At 33.0% G+C, this 21,945-nt stretch overlaps 1 protein-coding gene across 4 annotated transcripts in view; it reads left to right on the forward strand.

Moving 5' to 3' along the window:
* LOC117220062 (protein cortex) overlaps positions 1-21,675 on the forward strand; it is a 58,254-nt gene extending 36,579 nt beyond the window's left edge. Inside the window, exons 1-8 of one of the 4 annotated variants that reach the window (XM_076521899.1) lie at positions 9,754-9,856; positions 14,362-14,412; positions 14,486-14,617; positions 15,610-15,768; positions 16,592-16,754; positions 17,855-18,062; positions 20,121-20,436; positions 21,233-21,675. In XM_076521899.1, the coding sequence (XP_076378014.1) occupies positions 14,382-14,412; positions 14,486-14,617; positions 15,610-15,768; positions 16,592-16,754; positions 17,855-18,062; positions 20,121-20,436; positions 21,233-21,384 (1,161 nt within the window). In that variant the 5' untranslated portion in view covers positions 9,754-9,856; positions 14,362-14,381 and the 3' untranslated portion in view covers positions 21,385-21,675. Of the gene's footprint in view, positions 1-9,637; positions 9,857-14,361; positions 14,618-15,609; positions 15,769-16,591; positions 16,755-17,854; positions 18,063-20,120; positions 20,437-21,232 lie in introns of those variants that run through there. The other 3 variants (XM_076521897.1, XM_076521900.1, XM_076521898.1) reach the window with 3 other exon arrangements.
* Positions 21,676-21,945: the final 270 nt, after the last annotated feature.

Raw genomic sequence — 21,945 nt, forward strand, 5'->3', positions numbered from 1 at the left:
GCTACTTTAATCCTTCCTACGCGTTGTCTTGCCATTTCGCCATTTTTCTAGGTCGACCCTTTGCAACAAATTACAAGCAGAAACGAATTTACATTTTCAAGACAACTGTGTGAAAAACAAACAACTGCATGAAAGAGCACAATTCACAATTTTTCTGCAAAAACGGCTCAAGAAATCTGTCAGTGTTAAGCTGCGACGATGCCTTAGGCTCCTAGAAACTATTTTACCATTTTCTTCTGGCACCCTGCAGAACGCGTCACCTAAGATCAATAAATTGAGTCGTTTAGAATCGAATTTGCATGAAGCTGGCTCGAGAGCGTTCGAAACAGCTGTCACAAGCTTGATAGAAGATTCGGATTGGGATTCCCACAGGTGTCAAAGACAGAGAAGGACCCCCAGCGAACCTGTGCAATCATCGTTAAGGTCTAGCACTTAGGGTAAACCTCCCTGACTAACGGCAAACTAGATTTCAAGGGATGCGAAGGGATTATGGTTATGGAAGCATAAACATCTCTTGTCAGTAACCTTAAAATGACAATCATAATCTTCTATTAAGTATGCAAGATTATTCTTCAACCCTTCTTCATTGTGTTATTAAAGACAATCCGAATAGAGGGTGAGAAAATACTGTATTCGAAGAAATTGTATTTCATTATTTTTATATTAAAAATTCTCTTTTTTATTACGCTATTGATCCCCTAACGGGGTTAGTAGCATTTTATATTAAAGTTTTGAAACATAATATATAGTACAATAATAATAATAATATATAATATAATATATATTATATATAATAATATAATAATATAATATATATTATATATTATATATAATAATATAATATATATTATATATTATATATAATAATATAATATATATTATATATTATATATAATAATATAATAATATAATATATAATATATATTATATATAATAATATAATAATATAATAATATAATATATATTATATATTATATATAATAATATAATATGTAATAGTGTCAATTTGAAATGTGAAATAATAATGTTTCTGTTGTTATTTTGATTGGTCTTTGAAACATTTTTCAAGAATTAATATTAAACAAAAGCCTAAAATATTGGAATTTTACGAACAAACACAAGTATTATTATATTGATCATTCTTCGAAGAAGTTGCTGGATAATTTTCAAGCACTGATGAACAAACTCAAAGTACTCGAATTTTACGACAAACTTACAAATTATTATATGACAGATTTATTTAACAATATCATGTATTAATATCTAGAAATTAAAGAATCGGTATGAAATGCATATAAACAGTATAGTTTTATTAGAAATATAGAATAAAATAAATCAATTACACTTCACAGTGAAAACATTTCCTGAATTTGTAGACGATTTAAATTATATGTATATAATTATTTTAGTATAATCTTTAGCGCGTTGAAAAGGCACGAAAATTTATATTTCGTGTCTTCCCAATAATCTAATAAATCACTTTCCAGAGAAAACAATTTTTGCTTTACGATCTGAACAATCTTTCGTTATTGTTGCAATAATATTATCCATTAAATAACACTTGCCACTTGCTATAAAAAATGTTCGAGAATTTATTTCATATTAATTAACGAATTATCCATACTCCTATATAAAAAAAGCTGTTATTTAAACATTTTTCCAAGTAATAGCAAAATTGAAAATGTTGTTAATTATTAAAGTAATTAACCCTTCTATCATCTAAAAAAAAATTCCAGTCATTTCGTCCAGTTTTAAAAAAGTTAAATGTCCTTAAGTCCCTTTAATGTTTTCATCGTTTAAAGTTTCAATCAACCATTTTTGTCGTAAATGCATAAAATCCACAATCTACTTATGAAAAATTTCTAGAACCGTTTCAAGCTCTACTTTCGTCTTTATCGTCAATATTTGCGCGTGTTGGTGTCCCCGTTCGTGCCAACAGTTAACGCCTGTAAGACTGCTAACGCCTCGGTGTATTGTTTGATCTCCTCGCGCAACCCTTTCTTGAAGGAGACCCCCAGTGAAGTTGACCCACAGAAACGCAGCTGCAGGTGCTGCAGTGTTCCTTGAACAGGATTAAAGGTGGTCCAGCGTGTTCGTGTTGTTGGTTCCAGTATGCGTGCACAATGTCATCTGCTAACCGGTTCGAGGTGACATCACGCAGCACCGTGGGAAGTAAGAAAGATTCGAGTCGATTACTGCGCTGTCCGAAAACTGTGCTGAAATTCAGGAATATATATATGCGAATAGCTGGATAAAGCTGAATCATTTGGTTGTGTAATAAGTCCGTCCGCATTTTCTTGTAAGAAAATATAGTACTGTGCAGCCGTCGACACGAATTCAAAGCGATAGTTCAGAGAGATGGATTTTACGATACATTCACGTGGAGCGATTTCTATGCAACTCGGCTTAAATGAAAGTTGGAAGTGACTACTTTAAGACAGGGTAGATTAGATTGCAATAGAATGACGAGATCATTATGGAAAATTGAAAGGAGTCGACCTCTGACATCGTGGGGTTTACTAGATTTAAAAGGAAAAGTTCAGATGGATTTTAAGATATATTCCTGTGGAGGTATTTCTATGCAGCTCTCAGCTAGAGTTAATGGTAGCAAGAAAAAGCAGCAAGAAAACAAAGTAACAGAAAAACAAAGTAACATGAAGTGAAGTATGAGAAACAACTGACAGCGAACAACCGGCAGCTGAAATCAAAGTAGCACATAAAAAAATAACAGAAAACAAAATTTCCAACGAACAAAGTAGCGTAACATTGAATTAAAGTAGTACGGAACAAGTTGCAAAAAGCAAAGCATAAAATAAAGTGATAAGAAACATGTAAAAGCGAACAAAGTAGCACACAGAAAATAACATAGAATAAAGTTTCTAAAAACAAAGTAGCGTAACATTGGGTTAACGTAGTGCGGAACAAGTTGCAAGAAAATAAAATGGCATAAAGCAAAGTGATGAGAAACAAGCAACAGCAACCAAAGTAGCACGTAGCAAAATAACAGAGAACGAAGTTCTTAAAAACAAAGTAGCATAGTATTGGGTCAAGGCGATATGGAATAAGTAGCAAGAAAACAAAGCAGTATAAAGCAAACTGGTAAGAAACCAGTAAAAGTGAACAAAGTAGCACATAGGAAACTAACAGAGAATAAAGTTGCAAAATGCATAGTATAACATTGGGTCAAAGTAGTACGGGACAAATAGCAAGCAAACAAAGTGGCATAAAACAAAGTAATAAGAAACAAATAAAAGTGAACAAAGTAGCACATAGATCGATAACAGAGAACAAAGTTGCCAAAAACAAAATAAGGTAACATTGATATAAAGTAATATGGAACAATTACCAAGAAAACAAAGTGGCATAAAGCAAAGAAATCAGAAACAAGTAACGGCAAGCAAAGCAGCTGAATACCAAGTAGCAGAGAATGAATAACAGAAAATAAAGTTTCTAAGCAAGAAAGAATTAGCACATTATATAAAAGTAGTATGGAATAAAACAGCAAGGAAACAAATCAAAGACGCAGCATACTGTAGCAATGTAGCTGATTCATATTTAAACACCTTTTAAAACGCAGTGACTTTCTTAGAACTGGACCAAACGCATTTTTTAAATTTATGGGCTCGAATAAAGAAATTAAAAAACGAGAGTTTTCTTTATTCCAAGCAAAATTAGTAGAAACGTAATTAAAATGTAATTATAATTTAAAAATAAGCATTTTAGTCATTTTCTAGTCGATTAGCCCATCTATCATCCAAAGAAAAAGAAAATTAAGATAGTTTGGTCTAATTTTAAGAAAGCAATTACGTTCTAACACGTTAAGTGCCGAATATCAACTCGAATTATTCACACAATATCAAAAGCATTTAATTAATGAAACCGAAACCAGAAAGTGACAATTTTCCATAGGAAATATTTCAGTTCAGCTAGTTTGTATTCTACAAATCCTAGTAGCATTCAATTTGTTCAATAAATTACAATAAAAATAAATTTCAAGAACCTAGTTAAAAATTGGTATTAGGTACACGTGACTCGCGCGGCACTGATCGTTTTAAAAGGTGTCCGAATATTAATGGCAGCAAGTAGTAGTTAAAAATAAACGAATGCCACTGTTTCACCACCATCGCTGCCACTGTTGCCATCGAAATTCAGATCTAGAACGGTGCAGACAGGAGTGTCGGAGGACGTCATTAATTACGCAGCTTAGGCCAAAGGGAAAGAAAGCCTACGGGAAAAAATCGGTGACCGGATGCGTGTGTCGCATTGGCGGGAACAGGTTCACGATACCGAGCCGTAATACAGATATCGGCCGTGCGCACATAGCGGCCCGCGCTATGAAAAATCGGCTGGAAAGAAACGGCCGCTAATGAATTAGTGCTGTCGGTATCGTAACGGTCGCGGCCGGCGTGCGACAAATTATGCCGATCGTATCGTAAAACTCTAAGGGAAACGGCTAAACGCTTATTAGAGGCGCGTACGTGGCCGGGGGCGCGATATATCACCAGCTGAACCGTGACGACATTTTATGTTTTCATACTTCCAACAATCGGAGTCGCCGTATCCTTTTTTTTGTTGCCGCGGCGCGCGCCGTTCGATGGCATTCTTATGGCAACTGGGTCGACCGGCAGCGATACAAAGTGTCGCCAATGGTTTATAGAGCCACGCTGGATCAATTAATGCTTCGGGTAATTACATGGTCGACAATTTTAACGAGGAGTTGTCCCGTCGGGCCGCGCGATCGCGAGATAATCGACAGCTCGCGCATTTTGCGCCGCGCCGCGTCGCGTCGCGCCGCCGCAAATTATTGCGCGCACCGGTCGGACGGCTGCCGTCGATGATTTAGGAGCAATTTAATGACGATAAATAAATCCAATGTTGTTCTTTATCGCTTCTTTTCAAACGGCGGTAAAAAATACCACGGTTTCATACAATTGCACTGTAGAATGCAAGATTTATGTCAGGAGGGGGGAGGATGAAATGTGCTGATGATTTAGTAGTTTGCTCTACTCATTGATTTTGATGATCTTAAAATATCTTGTCAAGGTTATCATCATCCTAGACGACTTTTTTCTCTACATTTTATCGCAGCGTGGCTTTCGTTTTTGAGATATTTGAAGAAAGCTCCCGTTGTGTCCCCGAAATACGTTCTCAAGGACATTATTTGGAGCAACATTTTCTTGTGCAAGTACATTTAACATTACAATTAAGATTTTGTCCCTATACAGACGTGCAAAATACCGCTATAAACACAAGTGAAATCGAATTGAATGTCGCCAGTCTAAGCAACTTTATTTGAAAAGGAAAAGAATTTTTGTGGAAATACAGTGAGACAAAATGATAGCACTCTTTAAAGTTAACGTAATTTTTATACATTTAATATTTCTACTGATATTTAAACAAAAATATAGCAAGATATGACATTTGTATACTTCAATATTAATAGTATATCGAAAAATAACAGAGAACAAAGATGCCAAAATAGAAAGCAATACGGAACAAAGTAATGTGCCAAAGTAATACAGAACAACTAGCAAAAAAAAAGCAAAATATAACATTTGTATACTTCCATATTAGAAATAATAGAAAAATTGAATCTTATAATAGAAAATATAATATATATATATATTAGCTACTGATAGAAAAATGATATCTTGTTAAGATTTTTTTAAAAATATAAATGGTATCGCAGTTAAAAAGTAGACAGTGCTGTGAATTATTCTAAACTCAAAGTAACTTTTACATTTTTACTAATGTCCTCCCCTAAAAAGGAACCATATTAATATATGTATACTCTACTATAGTATATTACTTTTAATATAGAAATATACAAATTAGATGTTTTATGAAGTTTTTGTTTAAATATCCCAAAAAAATCTAAAAGTTACTTTGAGTCTATAATTATTCGCACTACTATATGAACCACTTATTTCGAAAGTGGCCTAAGTCTATTTATTTTAAAATTCAGATATTTAATGATTTTCCGTTTCAATAAATTTAAAAATATTCGTAATCGATGACATGCTACTATAATGTTTTTGTGATTCTAGAGGCTTTGCTGATATGAAATTATATATACATATAACGTAGAAACATAAATATTAGGTCTGGGAAAAATTTCGTGGCGTTTTGTTAGTAAAATTCAACTGAATTTCTTATATTCTGAAAATGAATTTATTTCAACCAAATATGTTCCATTATTATCGACAATGTTTCGCCATTTTTCGGGTAGAATCATGATGCCATCGGTGAAGAACTTCTGCGGTTTCTGGTTAAAACACTGAATCAAGTGGCTTTCACAGGCTTCTTTTGAAGCCAGTTTAATTCCATTGAGAGAGTTCTGCAGAGATCGGAACAAGTGATAGTCAGAGGGTGCTATGTCTGGACTATACGGTGGGTGCATCAAAATTTCCCAACTAAACTCTCGCAATTTTTTACGGGTCGTCAAAGAAATGTGTGGTCGGGCGTTGTCGCGATGAAAGACAACACTTTTCCTATTATGCAATTCGGGCCGTTTTTTTTTTCAATTGCGTGGCGTAATCTCTCCAGTTGTTCACAGTGGAGTTGAGAATTAATCGTCTGACCAACTGGAAGTACCTCATGGTGAACGATTCCCTTCCAGTCCCACCACACACACAGCATCACCTTTTTTAGCGTCAATTCTCTAGCTTCGCGAACGCTTGTGACGGCTCACCATCTTTTGTTCACGATCTTTGGCGTTTCCGATCGTCGTACGTGATCCATTTTTCATCACCGATTATGACACATTTCAGAAATGGCACGATTTCATTACCTTTGAGCAGCGCATCACGGATGTTGATTCGATTCATCATGTTTTCCGCGCTCAACTCATGAGGAACCCAAACAAACAGCTTCTGTTTGTATCCAGCTTTGTGTAAATGGTTCAAAACACTTTTGTGATCAATGCCTAGTTCCATACCAATATCGACACTGCTAATATGCTTATCTCGCTGGACTTTTTCAACAATTTCATTAGTTTTTTCAGTAACTGGACGACAAGAGCATGACTCGTCTTTCACATTAAAATGTGAGCGAACCATTTCCGCGCAGCTGATGTTCATAATGTACCTTCACCGTACACAGCACAAATTTTTTTCACAAGCCTGCGCAGCGTCCTTCCCTTTGTCGTAATAATATTGTAAAACATAGCAAAATTTCTCATTATTTCTCTCCATTATCAAACGCCAACAACTTTCCAAGTACTGCACCACCACGACGTTTATACGCCCAAAACAACGTTCAACGTGTTACCATTAAATGAAGCGTTTAATGGTATTGTTGCAATAAGTTGTTCTTGAGTTATTAACAATTGATGATATCTATCGCCACGAACTTTTTCCCAGACACAATATTAACCCTTTGCAGTCGAAGCTATTTGAATTCGAAATCCAAAACATGATTTCTGATCTACAGTATTTCTATTTTATATAATTTATTGCGATTCATGCGTATGAAATTTAGCCTATTGGCAAGTACAATGCAATTTTAATAGTTTTTTTTAAGTATAAAAGAGTCTGATGCTCTTAGAATGATTTTGAAAAATAGTATACCAATTTTTAGTGGCGCCTCAGAGTCGCCATTCGAGTGCAAAGGGTTAAAATAGCTAACTCGACGTTTTTCGAAAATGGACTTAAGCCGCTTTCAAAATAAACGGCTCGTACATTGGTAAACGGTATCATATCGTACTATTGTCGCGGACCGCGTGCTCGGACCAGATTCGCAAAGGCCTCGATTTTCCCACAATTCGAATACACCGTCCGCGACAAGGTCGCTTTGATCCCGCTGACAGAAAGCGGTCGTTGAATATTTATGAATAATTCAGTCGCGCATATACCGGAGGAACAAATTAATGGCACAAAACGAGTCCCAGCCGCGCGTTGTACTCCTCGCTCCGGGACGTCAAACGCGCTGCATGCGCATCGACGTGTTGTGTTGCACCGGCGCGGATGCAACCGCGCACGCAAACCAGAAATCGCCGATCTGAATATCAAAGACGCCGACAAGCCGATTCCGCCTCTGCTGAACGGTTCTACCTAGGCCGAAAAATCGCTCCAGTGTACACTAGACTGTCAACGAGCACATGTCAACGGCTTCGCCGGCGATAAATACGAGTTTCCTCTTCGCTATAATACTCGATTTACAATTAAGTCGAACGGATTGCCGTTTATTTATTTATTTATTTATTTATTTATTACAACTGTTTCATTAGTTTCGTCATTATTACCCTGAAAAATTTATCCATTCCGAGTGCGTTGTTTCTATTAATTCGTCTTTGTTTAAAGCATAATTAATGTTATATGAAATAAGTTATTTATAGGTATTAGTTAAATATCATTAGATATTATTTGCTAGTCAGATATTATTTTAGCTATTATTTATTAGTTAAATATTATTAGATATTTACTAGTCCTAATTAGTAAATATCTAATTATTAGCTATTATTAGCTATTATTTATTAGTTAAATATTATTAGATATTATTTACTAGTTAAATATTATTAGATATTATTTTCTAGTTAAATATTATTAGATATTATTTATTAGAGTCATCTAAGCAGAAAGATTTTCCTTGAACTGATTTTATCAAATTGGAGGTTTTAGTGAAATTTATTTGTGCAATTTCTGCTATCCAAAAAATGACTGCTTTCTGATTGTTGCTTTTACAATTACTGATATTATGAGAATATTTCTATAAGAAGTTTTCAGGCAATCTATTCTATTTGAATATATGTTATCACCAGACTGTAGATCTTCATGTAAAATAAAATTTGTTTGCATTGATTTCGAGACAAATGAGTCAAGTATAACTTTCTTTCTTTTTTTATATATAACAATTTTAATAAGCAGAAATTAGTAGACCGTCATTCTTAATTGCTTTGAATGTTTTTTGCAGTCTAGTCATCACACATATCGTATCAAGTTTAAGTAAATCGATTCTTGTCATTGCTATAAAACAATATGCGTTTAGGCTTCGTAATTGCAGTGTTAATATTGTTAATTACAATATGGGTCCAATTGAATCGAAAACTCTGTAATCGAAAAATATTCTTGCTTGAAAACGAATACGTCAGAAAACGTTCATATTGAGGTAAATCTGTCACTCTAATATATTGTAGGAAGCTAAAATATTGAAAATGTTAGCATCGTAAAAATAAAGTATAAGGGATTTCATTTCGGCAAATAAAAGTTTTCGATCAAATAAAAAATTAATGTTGAAGTTGTTTCAAAATAATTCCCATTAACGAAATAATGTAGAAATTATTTACGTTATCAAATATATAAATAATATAATAATATAATATATTATATTATTATATTATTAAAGAATAGTAATATAATATAATATATATTATATTATTAAAGAATAGTAATATAATATAATATATATTATATTATTAAAGAATAGTAATATAATATAATATATATATATATATATATTATATTATTATATTATATTACTATTATTAATATTAATAATTACTAAATTATTTTGAAACAATTTCTTTATGATATCATATTATTTTGACAAATGTTTTCCTCGTGTACTCAAGATTTCGTATTTTCTATCAGATTTTGGAAATTGAAACTAATTGCGAGAATTTTCGTGTCTCTTGTTTCAGGACGATTATACGACTTGTACGATCGTCAACTCCCGGTCACCAACGATAAAATACGTTGGTAACACCAAAAAGTTTCCTGCATCGTTCCCGAAATCGGTCTCCGCAGCAGATAGATTCATAGTTTCGAGAAAGGAGTACAATATGGATGCAGCAAATTATCTTCTGACGAGGAAAACAACTACAAATTCTTCAGACGATGACCTCGATTTGCCAAAAGAGGTAAAATTTATTTATACGCCTGTAATTTAATTTATTTACTAATGATCAAAATTTTTCCATAGAACGGCGTATGAATCTTATTTTTATTCTTTCTCGGCAGGGTTGCTCGTAGAAGTAGATATCAATTGTTTAACTGAATTTTATTTTAGATTCAATCTTTCTATTTCATTTCACCTCTGATTAAGTATTTCATAGAATGCTGTTAGGTGATTTTGTTAATCTTGAAAAGTTCATTTTGCATTTCTGACAAAAATTAACAAGTGCAGTGCAAAACTTTGGAGACATTGAAAGAATTTACTTAAGAATATTGTCAGTGTTATATTTACTATTTCAGTACTTTGTTATCTTTTTGCTATTCTATTCTATTATTTTGCTACTCCGATGCTTTGATCCTTTCTACATCTTGTTACATCCAATTTTTTCCCATTTGCTACTTTCATCGTTGCCACTTGCTACTTTGTTATTTCGCAATTTTATTTTTGCAATATTATTTTTCTACTTTATCATTTCTACTTGTTTTGCCTTGTTACTTCATTCCTTGCCACTTTGTCGCTTCGCCACTTGTTGCTTTGTTATTTTGCAATATTATTTTCTACTTTATCATTTCTACTTGTTCTGCCTTGTTACTTCATTCCTTGCCACTTTGTCGCTTCGCCACTTGTTGCTTTATTATTTTGCAATATTATTTTCTACTTTATCATTTCTACTTGTTTTGCCTTGTTACTTCATTCCTTGCCACTTTGTCGCTTCGCCACTTGTTGCTTTGTTATTTTGCAATTTCGCTGCTTATTCTTACTCATTATATGCTTATATTATATGCTTATTATATTACTTATTATACGCTACTAATTATACACCGTTTCAACTATTTTTACCTTGTTGCTTCACTCCTTGCCACTTTATCACCTTCCCGCTTGCCGATTTGTTATTTTACCACCTCATTACTTTGCTACGTTGCCACTCCATCATTTTGCTGCATTCGTATCTCGCTATATTGTAACGCTACTTTACTGCTATGATAATTTGCTATTTTGCTAGTTCATTACTTTGCTACCTTGACGTTCGATCACTTTGTTACTTTATTCGATTACTTTGTTGACTCAATATTTCATTGCCTTGTTACTCTGGTATTTTTTGTCTCACCTTTTTTATTATTTTCTACACTGCTGTTTCGCTACTTTAATATATTACCACGTTGATATACAGCTTCGCTGCTATTTTATTATATTGCTGCGATACTACTTCATTCTGTCGCTACGATGCTACTGTGTTATTTTGAAATTTTATTTCTGCAATATTATTTTTCTACTTCACCATTTCTACTTTTTTACCTTGTTGCTTCACTCCTTGCTATTTTGTCGCTTTGCCACTTGCTGCTTTATTATTTTAGGATTTTACTGTTTATTATTATTGCTACTTTACCTTTTCTACTATTTTTACCTTGTTGCTCCCCTCCTTGCCACTTTGTCACCTTCCCGCTTGCCGTTTTATTAATTTTAGCATCCTGTTACGTTGCTGCGTTGCCACTTCGTTATTTTGCTGCACTCATATCTCGTTACTTCTCAACGCTACTTTACTGCTATAATAATTTGCTATTGTATCAGTTCATAACTTTGCTACCTTGACGTCCGATCACTTTGTTACTTTATTCGATTACTTTGTTGACTCAATATTTCATTGCCTTGTTACTCTGGTATTTTTTGTCTCACCTTTTTTATTATTTTCTACACTGCTGTTTCGCTACTTTAATATATTACCACGTTGATATACAGCTACGCTGCTACTTTATTATATTGCTGCGATACTACTTCATTCTGTCGCTACGATGCTACTTTGTTATTTTGAAATTTTATTTCTGCAATATTATTTTTCTACTTCACCATTTCTACTTTTTTACCTTGTTGCTTCACTCCTTGCTATTTTGTCGCTTTGCCACTTGCTGCTTTATTATTTTAGAATTTTACTGTTTATTATTATTGCTACTTTACCTTTTCTACTATTTTTACCTTGTTGCTCCCCTCCTTGCCACTTTGTCACCTTCCCGCTTGCCGTTTTATTAATTTTAGCATCCTGTTACGTTGCTGCGTTGCCACTTCGTTATTTTGCTGCACTCATATCTCGTTACTTCTCAACGCTACTTTACTGCTATAATAATTTGCTATTGTATCAGTTCATAACTTTGCTACCTTGACGTCCGATCACTTTGTTACTTTATTCGATTACTTTGTTGACTCAATATTTCATTGCCTTGTTACTCTGGTATTTTTTGTCTCACCTTTTTTATTATTTTCTACACTGCTGTTTCGCTACTTTAATATATTACCACGTTGATATACAGCTACGCTGCTACTTTATTATATTGCTGCGATACTACTTCATTCTGTCGCTACGATGCTACTTTGTTATTTTGAAATTTTATTTCTGCAATATTATTTTTCTACTTCACCATTTCTACTTTTTTACCTTGTTGCTTCACTCCTTGCTATTTTGTCGCTTTGCCACTTGCTGCTTTATTATTTTAGAATTTTACTGTTTATTATTATTGCTACTTTACCTTTTCTACTATTTTTACCTTGTTGCTCCCCTCCTTGCCACTTTGTCACCTTCCCGCTTGCCGTTTTATTAATTTTAGCATCCTGTTACGTTGCTGCGTTGCCACTTCGTTATTTTGCTGCACTCATATCTCGTTACTTCTCAACGCTACTTTACTGCTATAATAATTTGCTATTGTATCAGTTCATAACTTTGCTACCTTGACGTCCGATCACTTTGTTACTTTATTCGATCACTCTGTTACTTTAATATTTGATTTACCTTGCTGCTTTGCTATTTCGTCTCACCTTCTTTATTATTTGCTACACTGCTGTTTCGCTACTTTATTATTTTACCACTTTATGATACTACTTTACATCTCATGCTATATACTTTTTTATATTGCTACGATCTACTTTGTTATTGATACCGTAAATTCTCCGTTATTAACGCTCAGCTTGTAAACAAGAATGGACAATTTGGGAAGAGGATGTACGATTAATCGAGCCTTGCGGCTCGTTTTTATAGTCGTTGAGAATCGGTGATTATAAAAAAAAGCCGCAAGGCTCGAACAATCGTATTTTCTCTTCCGAAATTGTCCATTTTTGTGTCCAAGCTGAGCGTCAATTAGGGAGAATTTACCGTATTCTGCTATTTATCTTCTACTGCCGCACAGTATCATTTTGGACAAACTCTAGAGAGCGTTTAAAAGATGAAATATATTTTCTTGGCGAGATAGCCTGTCAGAAATCAGTGCAAATCGCGAATGATAGATCGACGCCACGTTAGGGGCGCGGAACGAGGAAATTCTTTCTTCCTGTGAAACACGATCGATTTCCTGGACGCCTAACAACAGTAATTTCTGCGTAGTGAGCCACTTCACCGCTGCGATTTCGATCTTATCTCTATCGATTATCGAAGATTACATGCCTTCATCGATAAACACGAACAAGATACCTCGCGCCCACATCCGGACGGCCTTTATGCTAATTCGATACCACGACTCATGCGTGCGTTGTTGCAACTACTGTTCAAGTACCCCGCAATGTTAGCAGCAATTAAAAATCCTGTCTTGTAGGAAATAGTAAAACTTGAATAATCGACTTCAAGATTTTCAGTAGAGGCACTGTAACTTGTCGAGTTTACGATATTTTCTTTTTGAAGAGGAATAAAATTACTGTCGGAATGTTCGAAGATCTTCGGCACTTATAATCGTCTTAAAATGATGCTAACATTAAGCATCAAACAGTAAACAATGATATTAATTGATAGAAATAAAAATTGAACCGGATATTAAACAAATTGTTCGAACAAACGTGAATAATTGCAATGTTATTAAAATATATACTATTATATTTTTAAAAAGTTTTCTGCAGTATTATTTCGTATAAAGTTTATTCCTGTAGCAGTTACGTTAGTTGTCAAAATCGACTTTTTGAAAACTCAAAAAGCAATGTTCAGAAAGCAATATTCAAATCCAGGTACATCAGAATCTTTGAGAAACGATCACAATTTTTGAACTATTTTGAGTCTTGCCAATAGCATTCATCGATTTACGTAAACGAACAACATTTAAAACATATGTAATTTCTTTACGTCAAGGACATAAGAAGGTCATGGTATAACGGGTCATTGAATTCGTGTTGACACGAGCTACTATGTGATATAAAATAAAAAATATACCATGCAATTTAAAGAAAAATTAAGATGACTTTTATTTTTTGGAACAAAACATTTTTTGTTTAAATTTCTTACACTGCAATCTATAGCTGAGCAAAAACTGATTAACTTTCGTTCGGAACATTTTCTTTTGTCAGACTGTTGTAAATGCCTGAAAAATCGTGGCGACGATCACGTGCAACACCCTGTATACAAATATTATTAGAATGAATAAAAAATACTCTATGATTATTGGGATATTGAAAATATACGGTTAACAATATATTCCCTATTAATTACGACAAATGATGCAGATCAGTATGCTGAATGTAAAATGGCGGAAGGATCAGATGCATCGAGCGATGGTAAAGGAAAACGTGATCCAAGGACTAGGACAGAAAGAAGTATTGCACCATAACCGATTACCTGGGATTGTAGGGACACAACCAGGAGAGATGTGGAACGAGCAATACGCTGCAGACGGAATGTGGAGATCGAAGCCACGAAATAAGCCTTTAATTTCCAACGCGGGATTGATATTTGATATGCCTGATACCCACAGACGGACACGTAATCCAGTTTTAATAACTAATATTTCCTTGAAAAAAAGTACCATCACTTTTTAATCATATCAAAATTCCCATTCATTTTAATTAGATAACTAGAAAATAATTTTCAATTTTATTTAAGTAATTAGAAGATTATTAATAGATTAATTAGATTCATTAAATATATAAAAGATATATTAGGAAATTGTTTTATCCATTCATAAGAAAAATAGATAAGAACATTATCGTCAATTTAATTTGAGTGATTAGAAAATTATTTTACATATTTAAAGAAAAAGTATATTAAAAAAATTATATTTTATTTGATGCGAATTATTGCAAAGTTCTTTGTAATTTTATTTCAAATTTTTCTCTACGTTTGGCTTGAAAATTGTGAAGCAGAAAATTATAGTATTACTCACACTAAGTTCCTCTTAAATTATTGTCATAATTTTAAGTTGTTGTTCGTGTCAAACGATTGTTGCAATTTCCAATTGTTGTTGATTGCCTTAAATAATGTCAAATTGTTGCTTGTGAAATTAATGTTGGAACCATAATGTTTAACAAACTACAAAAAGTGTACGGTATTGTATGAAAATTGTTACATATTTAAAAGAATGCTTCATATTTAATCAAGATTACAAGCGAAGTAATACAGAAGTTAAATGAAAATGTACAAAATTGAAGTAATTGAAGTAATTTAGTTAATTGAAAATATACAAAATTTTAAATACAGGTCCAATGATTAATAGTTCAATAATTAAATAGTTAAATATAAATTTATAGAATTAAATAAATGAATTTTAAATACGAATTAAAAAATGTAAATATAAATTGAATTAAGAAATGAATACTATTACACTATGACAAATGAAATATAAATTGAGTAAATTCAATTGTTTAGACCAATCAAATGTGTTTTAGATTTTCGTTCAAATTAACGTTTTAAATTTTTATATAAACGATGCTTCCATGAAGTACATATTAATAACAAATTGCTGTCGTTTATCTTAGAAACCAATCGTAACCTAATCGACTGGAGCTCGAAGAACATGATTGCGGAAGCGATCCACAACAAAGTGACAATTTTCGAAGCTACACAGCCTCAACTTGGTATACATTTAAACGACGTGAACGCGGCGAGAGTTTGTATATTGAAATGGAACAATGCAGGTCAAAGCCTTATTTAGTTAATTATTATTGTGTATATGTATATATATATTATATATATTATAAGTTAATTACTATTAACTTAAATAATTATTATAGTGTACTGTTTTTGAGGTATAATGTAACTTCATGCTTTCAAAATTTATATATATATAATATAATAATTATAATATAATAATTTTACACTATAATAATTATTTAAGTTAATAGTAATTAACTTATAAGTTAATTACTCTATTAACCTAAATAATTATTATAGTGTACTGTTTTTGAGGTATAATGTAACTTCATGCTTTCAAAATTTGCTCAATCATGCTTTCATCTGACTTTCTCAGAACATTCCGGGTGCAAAATGAAAAGTGTACAATTACTGTTAATTAATACTCATCGATTCATAGTATATATAAATACTAAATATTAAATATTAATAGTATGAATTAGTAGTTTATATTAATACTATATACTATTATTATAATTATTATTAGTTTTATGTACATACATTAATATTGTAGCCATTAATATAGCATATGCATATCAATGTTATAAATAACTATTAATAATATTTGTACATTAATATTATAGCTATTAATTTGATATATTTATACCAATATTATAACTGTTAACAGCATATGTATGTATATTAACATTATAGATATTACCAATGTACATAATATTAATATTACAGTTACTACTGGTATGTGTACTATTAATCAATATTATAGCTGTTAATGGATATTGTTTTTATTAATATTATACTGGAACCATCATTATTAATATATACGCAACCTGTGATACATAACATGATCTTAACAAACTGTTTACGCAGGTGAACAAATAGTCATTTGTACATTTTTGGGTTCAATAAAATTACACGACATTGAGTTAGGGAAAAACATCTGGACCATAACGTGTAACAAGGCGGTCAGCACCGATCTGTCTTGTTATGCCCGCTGCGTGTGCTGGTCACACGACGACAAATCTATCGTTGTGTAAGCATCTACTTATCACCGGCAAATTAACACAGTCCAACGAATTATGAAGAAAAAATGATAAATCTATTTCCTTTCTTAATCATTTCAATACAACAATAGCCTTAATTTATTTAATCATCTTTGACCTATACGCATCGTTGTCAGAAACGTATAAATTCTACAGTATACTTATCAGTAGATTGTAGATCATTGTGCATTTATGGCATGTACAAATTTCTCAAGTGCAAATAAAAATTAATATTACCTTATTTTTATCTTCGCCGGATGGTACGTCGACAATCATAATAGATGTCCATTCCATTCCTATAATTCATACATTCCGCGCTGCAAGCGAGGTGGACACCTATTACGCTGTCCGACAAAATCAAACTATTTTTCTGATTTCCTATAGCCACTATGCTCCATCCTCAGTTTTTGAAAAAAAAGAACTTTTGTAAAAACCTAACATTTTCGACAAAAATGAGGTATTGCATGAGAAGTACAAACGTTAGAAAGTTGTAATTGATCTCAAAAGATAGAGAAAAGCTTTCCGAATATAGTGGCATACAATTTATTAATTGTTTTTGGTCCCAAATAGCGATAAATTAATGTCAAAGTTCAAAAAAGTGTCGACGCGCATGGTTTCAACGCAATATTTTTGTATTTTTACGAAAAGTTCTTTGTTTAGCACGAAAACTCTACCCAGGTTCGGATTCTGTATACATTTCTGAAGAAGAAACGGCCCGATAGAAGCGTCGGAACGATGTACATTTTGAGTAGACCGAGAAAATGTTCGTCGGCAACATGTACACGATGTTTTGCCGCCATGTGCTTCGCTGCTCGCTTCTCTCTGTCCGACAGGGCCGAAGCTATGCGTGATCAACACCAATGGAGGGATCCAATGGGGCACCACTTTCATAGTGGCTATAGGAAATCAAAAATCGTGTCGGACAGTGTTATAGGCATTACCGGATCTCGGATTCTTGTCTCAAAAATTAGATTAATTTCTACTTCACAAAATTATTAATATAAATTGCAAAAAATCACTTTTGATTTAGAAACGTAATTTCCTGTCGGAAATTGCCGTGCCAGAAATAAGAGTTGCACAATGTCCACAGGGGCTGTATGCAGTTGATAACAATCTACTGTGCAAAAACTGGTCAGATGGTTAACTCAGTAGTGGCACACAGCGATGAAATATTGACGATCGCCATGTCGATGAATTCTTATTATATCGCCACGTCCTCGACGGATAGGAATATACGCATCTTCAGGTGGCCGTCCCTGCATCCTGCTCTCGATATTGCGTACCGCTATCAGGCTAATGTGAGTTATACATGGTATACCGAGAAATATCCAGAAATGGGGGGTTCCTCAGGTCATTTGAAGTAACTTTTTTCTTTGCGAAAAGTCTCTCCGTGGCTTCGTTTACGAGTTATTAACGAAAAACAGTGACCAATGAGAGGCGAGCTGGGCTGGCGCGAGGAGACCGAGCCAATGAGCGGAACTGGGCTTCGTGGCGCACTGTTTTTCGTTAATAACTCGTAAGCCAAGTCACGGATTGCATTTTCGCTAAGGAAAAAATTACTTTAAATAACCTCAGGAATCCCATTTCCGGATTGCGAGACATTTTTTGAACTATTATTATTATATATTATAATTAATTAATTATATTACATATTATTATTATACATTATAATTAATTAATTACATTATTTTATATTATATATTATTATTATACATTATAATTAATTATTTACATTATTTTATATTATATATTGTGTTATTATATATTATTACACACACTGTATAATAAGTATGTGTGAAATTAAATAGAGTTCATGTTATCATTTCAATGGATTCAAGTTTGATTAGAAATAGACTGTGGATATATACGCAAAATAAAAGTTGTCTTCATCAATTTTAAAAAACAGATGCCACATGCACATTTAATTATTTCTTTAATTATTTAACACTGTTTCTACCGGAGGTATCAAAAGACACCTTTCAATAATGTCCATTTAACACTATTTTTACCAAAGTGGATAAAGAACATCTTTTAATAATTTTTAATAAAAATTATTTCATATGTTCTATGGTTTCTATCCAATCACTTCTCGATTTTGGTTATAGTCGTCGCAAAATTAATTTGGTAAATTGTATAAATGCAAAATATCGGTAAAAATAGTGTTAAACAAGTTGAAAATAGTAAATTGATATTGTTGAAATTTGTACAAGAATTGTATAAGAATTGTACCCCAATTTGTCAAAAAATTACGTGTAACGACCGTTACAGCGTGATCCAACATCTCAGGATCCTCGAAGATCTGATAACAAAATTTGGTGAAAAATTCTCCTCAACCTTGATAATCAAGGCAAAAGGGTCAAATTGATTTTTTGTTTTATTGCAACGTTGGTACTCAACGAAAGTAACAGAAGTCTCAAAGTAACCGTAGGTCTCAAATCAACCCTTTACATAAAAAACGATGTTAACAATGCCACACTCAAAATTGTGGTACAACCGGCCAAGCGATGACTCTACATAGAGAAATAAGTCGAAGAGAAAGAGTAATATTTTTTCATTCAAGGTCTCGTTTTCGAGAAAACTGAGTTGGAAGATACGTCAATTTCGCGTGGCTTGTAGTATGACGAGAAGTAGAATTAGTATGTCATGGTCAGACGCGCCACTCGATTTCCATTCAATAGTATTATTTTTTCAATCAAATTTTTCTCATGAATGAAGCCTTAAATGAAAAAATGTTATTCTCCCTTCCGACTTATTTTTCCATGTAGAATCATTAACCCGGCTGGTTGGTCGTCACGTTTCTGAACGTAGCGGTAGTGACATATAATTTTTATATAGGATGTCCCAAAAGTTACTCAAAATCGGGAAATTAAGGATTCCTGAGGTCATTTGGAGCAACTTTTTCCTTTGCGAAAATTTTCTCCGTGGCTTCGTTAACGAGTTATTAACGAGAAACAGTGACCAATGAGAGGCGAGCTTGGCTTGCGCCAGGCGGCAACGCGCCCGGCAGCTTGCCTCTCATTGGTCGGTGTTTTTCGTTAATAGCTCGTAAACGAAGCCGCGGATTGCATTTTCGCTAAGGAAAAAGTTACTTCAAATAACTTCAGGAACCCCTCAGTAACTTTTAGGTTACCCTAGCATCGTTTTTTATGTGACTTGAGACCCATGACTTAGTACTGATAGAATATTAATAGAGTACTATACGATACAATAAAAAAAGAAAAAATTTAACTTTGATTTTCAGGGAAGTTTTTTTTAACGGATCTCCATCGATCCAGAGCTGTAGAATCCCGTTACGGTGGTCGTGGAATATTATTTCGAAACACCCTGTACATCTGTCAAACTTATACTAATTTCAGGCGGTGGCATGGCACCCCTACCACGGTAGCTTGCTGTGCGTAGGCGGCGGTTTGTCCGACGCTTCGGTATCTTTATTTGATGTGGCCTCGAACGTGGTAGGTCATCGTACTGTTGACTTTTTCGGATCCGTGGACAACCTGGCGTGGAACAAACACAGCGGAGAGTTGGTCGTCCACTGGACTCAGGTAGACGAGGATGGCGAATACACTATCGTACCAGTTTTCGCGAGTATCGACCGCATCGTCGACGCGGTCCCGGTAAACAAGGAATCGCGGGTCAGTTCCGTCATGTGGAATGCTGACCACACGCAAATAGGTGTGTGAAAATCATCTCTTTTTATTTTATGGTGGCTCGTTTATTTCCGAAGCCGTAAGAGAGTGCATTGCATGTCGCTGCAACAGAAGGAGTGGGGTTAGGTCATGTGACGCGACGCACAGTGGTCTCGAAATTCGCTTTCTATGGCTGAAATTAATTTAGCGTTGTTTCAAAGCTTGAAGTTATGACAGTACACTAATAATTAGAAATAGTTAGCAAATAGTTTTAAATTATGACAGATTGATAATTAACGATTTTTTAATAAATCAGTTGAAGTGTCGATTTACTGGAATTGATAATTGTAAATGATTAATAAAACGATCAATTGCTAATTTTGTAAATATTGCAAATTGTCAAATATCTGTTGTCAGTGAATTGTGAGTGTAGTATTGCTTTAATCAAATTAATAATTGTAAAAGATTAATTAAATTATCACTTCCAAGTTTCGCAAATGATTTAAATTGTCGAATATCGTCAATTGTCAGTTAATTGTACAGTTAAATTGTCAATTGAATAAAATTAATAATTGCAAAAGATTAATAAAATTATGAATTAAAAAGTTCGTAAAATTTGTAAATTGCCAGATAATCAAATTATTTCAATCATTTGCAATTATTAATATATGATTATTTCTCCACAGATAATTTCTAGTATACATTTTAGTTAAAAACTAGTTTATTTATCCTTCAAAATTATTATTTTTTATAAATACTTCGTCATTATTAATTTTAATAATCCTTTACGATTAATTTTTTTCTTCTTTTGTTCTATGCTCTAAAACACATAATCATTTCAGCCGTCTACAATGCAGAGAGTCTAACTGTATGGAACTTCTTCGGCGACGAATACCAATATCATGATACCTGCAGAAAACAACGAGAGCCGAAGTACAAAAAAAGGCTCACGAGGCACAGAGGATTGAACAGCATTCACCATTTTATACGGTAGATTTGTTACAATTAACAAAAGGGAAAAGTTTATTTTATTTATACAAGAAATGATTAAGATAAAAAAAAGATTATGGTAAATTATATTTACAGACATTATTTTTTAAACTCTTCACATAGCTTGTTTGTTAAATGTATTACATAGTTTATTTTTCAATCATATTTAATTATTTCATCTTTTACCATATGTAACTTTGTAGACCAATCATCTATTTATTCGTCTATTTATTTATTTATGTATTTCATTATTACACTTTGAAATTAAAATTTATAAATTAACTGGTAATATGAACACTGATGCGTTATATTCAAACAATTTATTTTTGTTAACCCATGATGCAGTATCTTTTTAATAGTATGGAATTATTCTTAAATAATTCTAACCATTTCTGGATTATGCACTAATAACTTCTACAGAATATCAATATTATGTTATTGTTATATACGTATAACAATTTTTAAGTAACTTAAGAATACCCAACTTTTGATATGTTTTTCAGCTCATTTCCAAGATATTTCTCTAAATAATGGTTATGACAAATATTACTTGAAAATTAAAAGA

The sequence above is a fragment of the Megalopta genalis genome, chromosome 5 (genome assembly GCF_051020955.1).
Source record: "Megalopta genalis isolate 19385.01 chromosome 5, iyMegGena1_principal, whole genome shotgun sequence".
Taxonomy (NCBI): domain Eukaryota; kingdom Metazoa; phylum Arthropoda; class Insecta; order Hymenoptera; family Halictidae; genus Megalopta; species Megalopta genalis.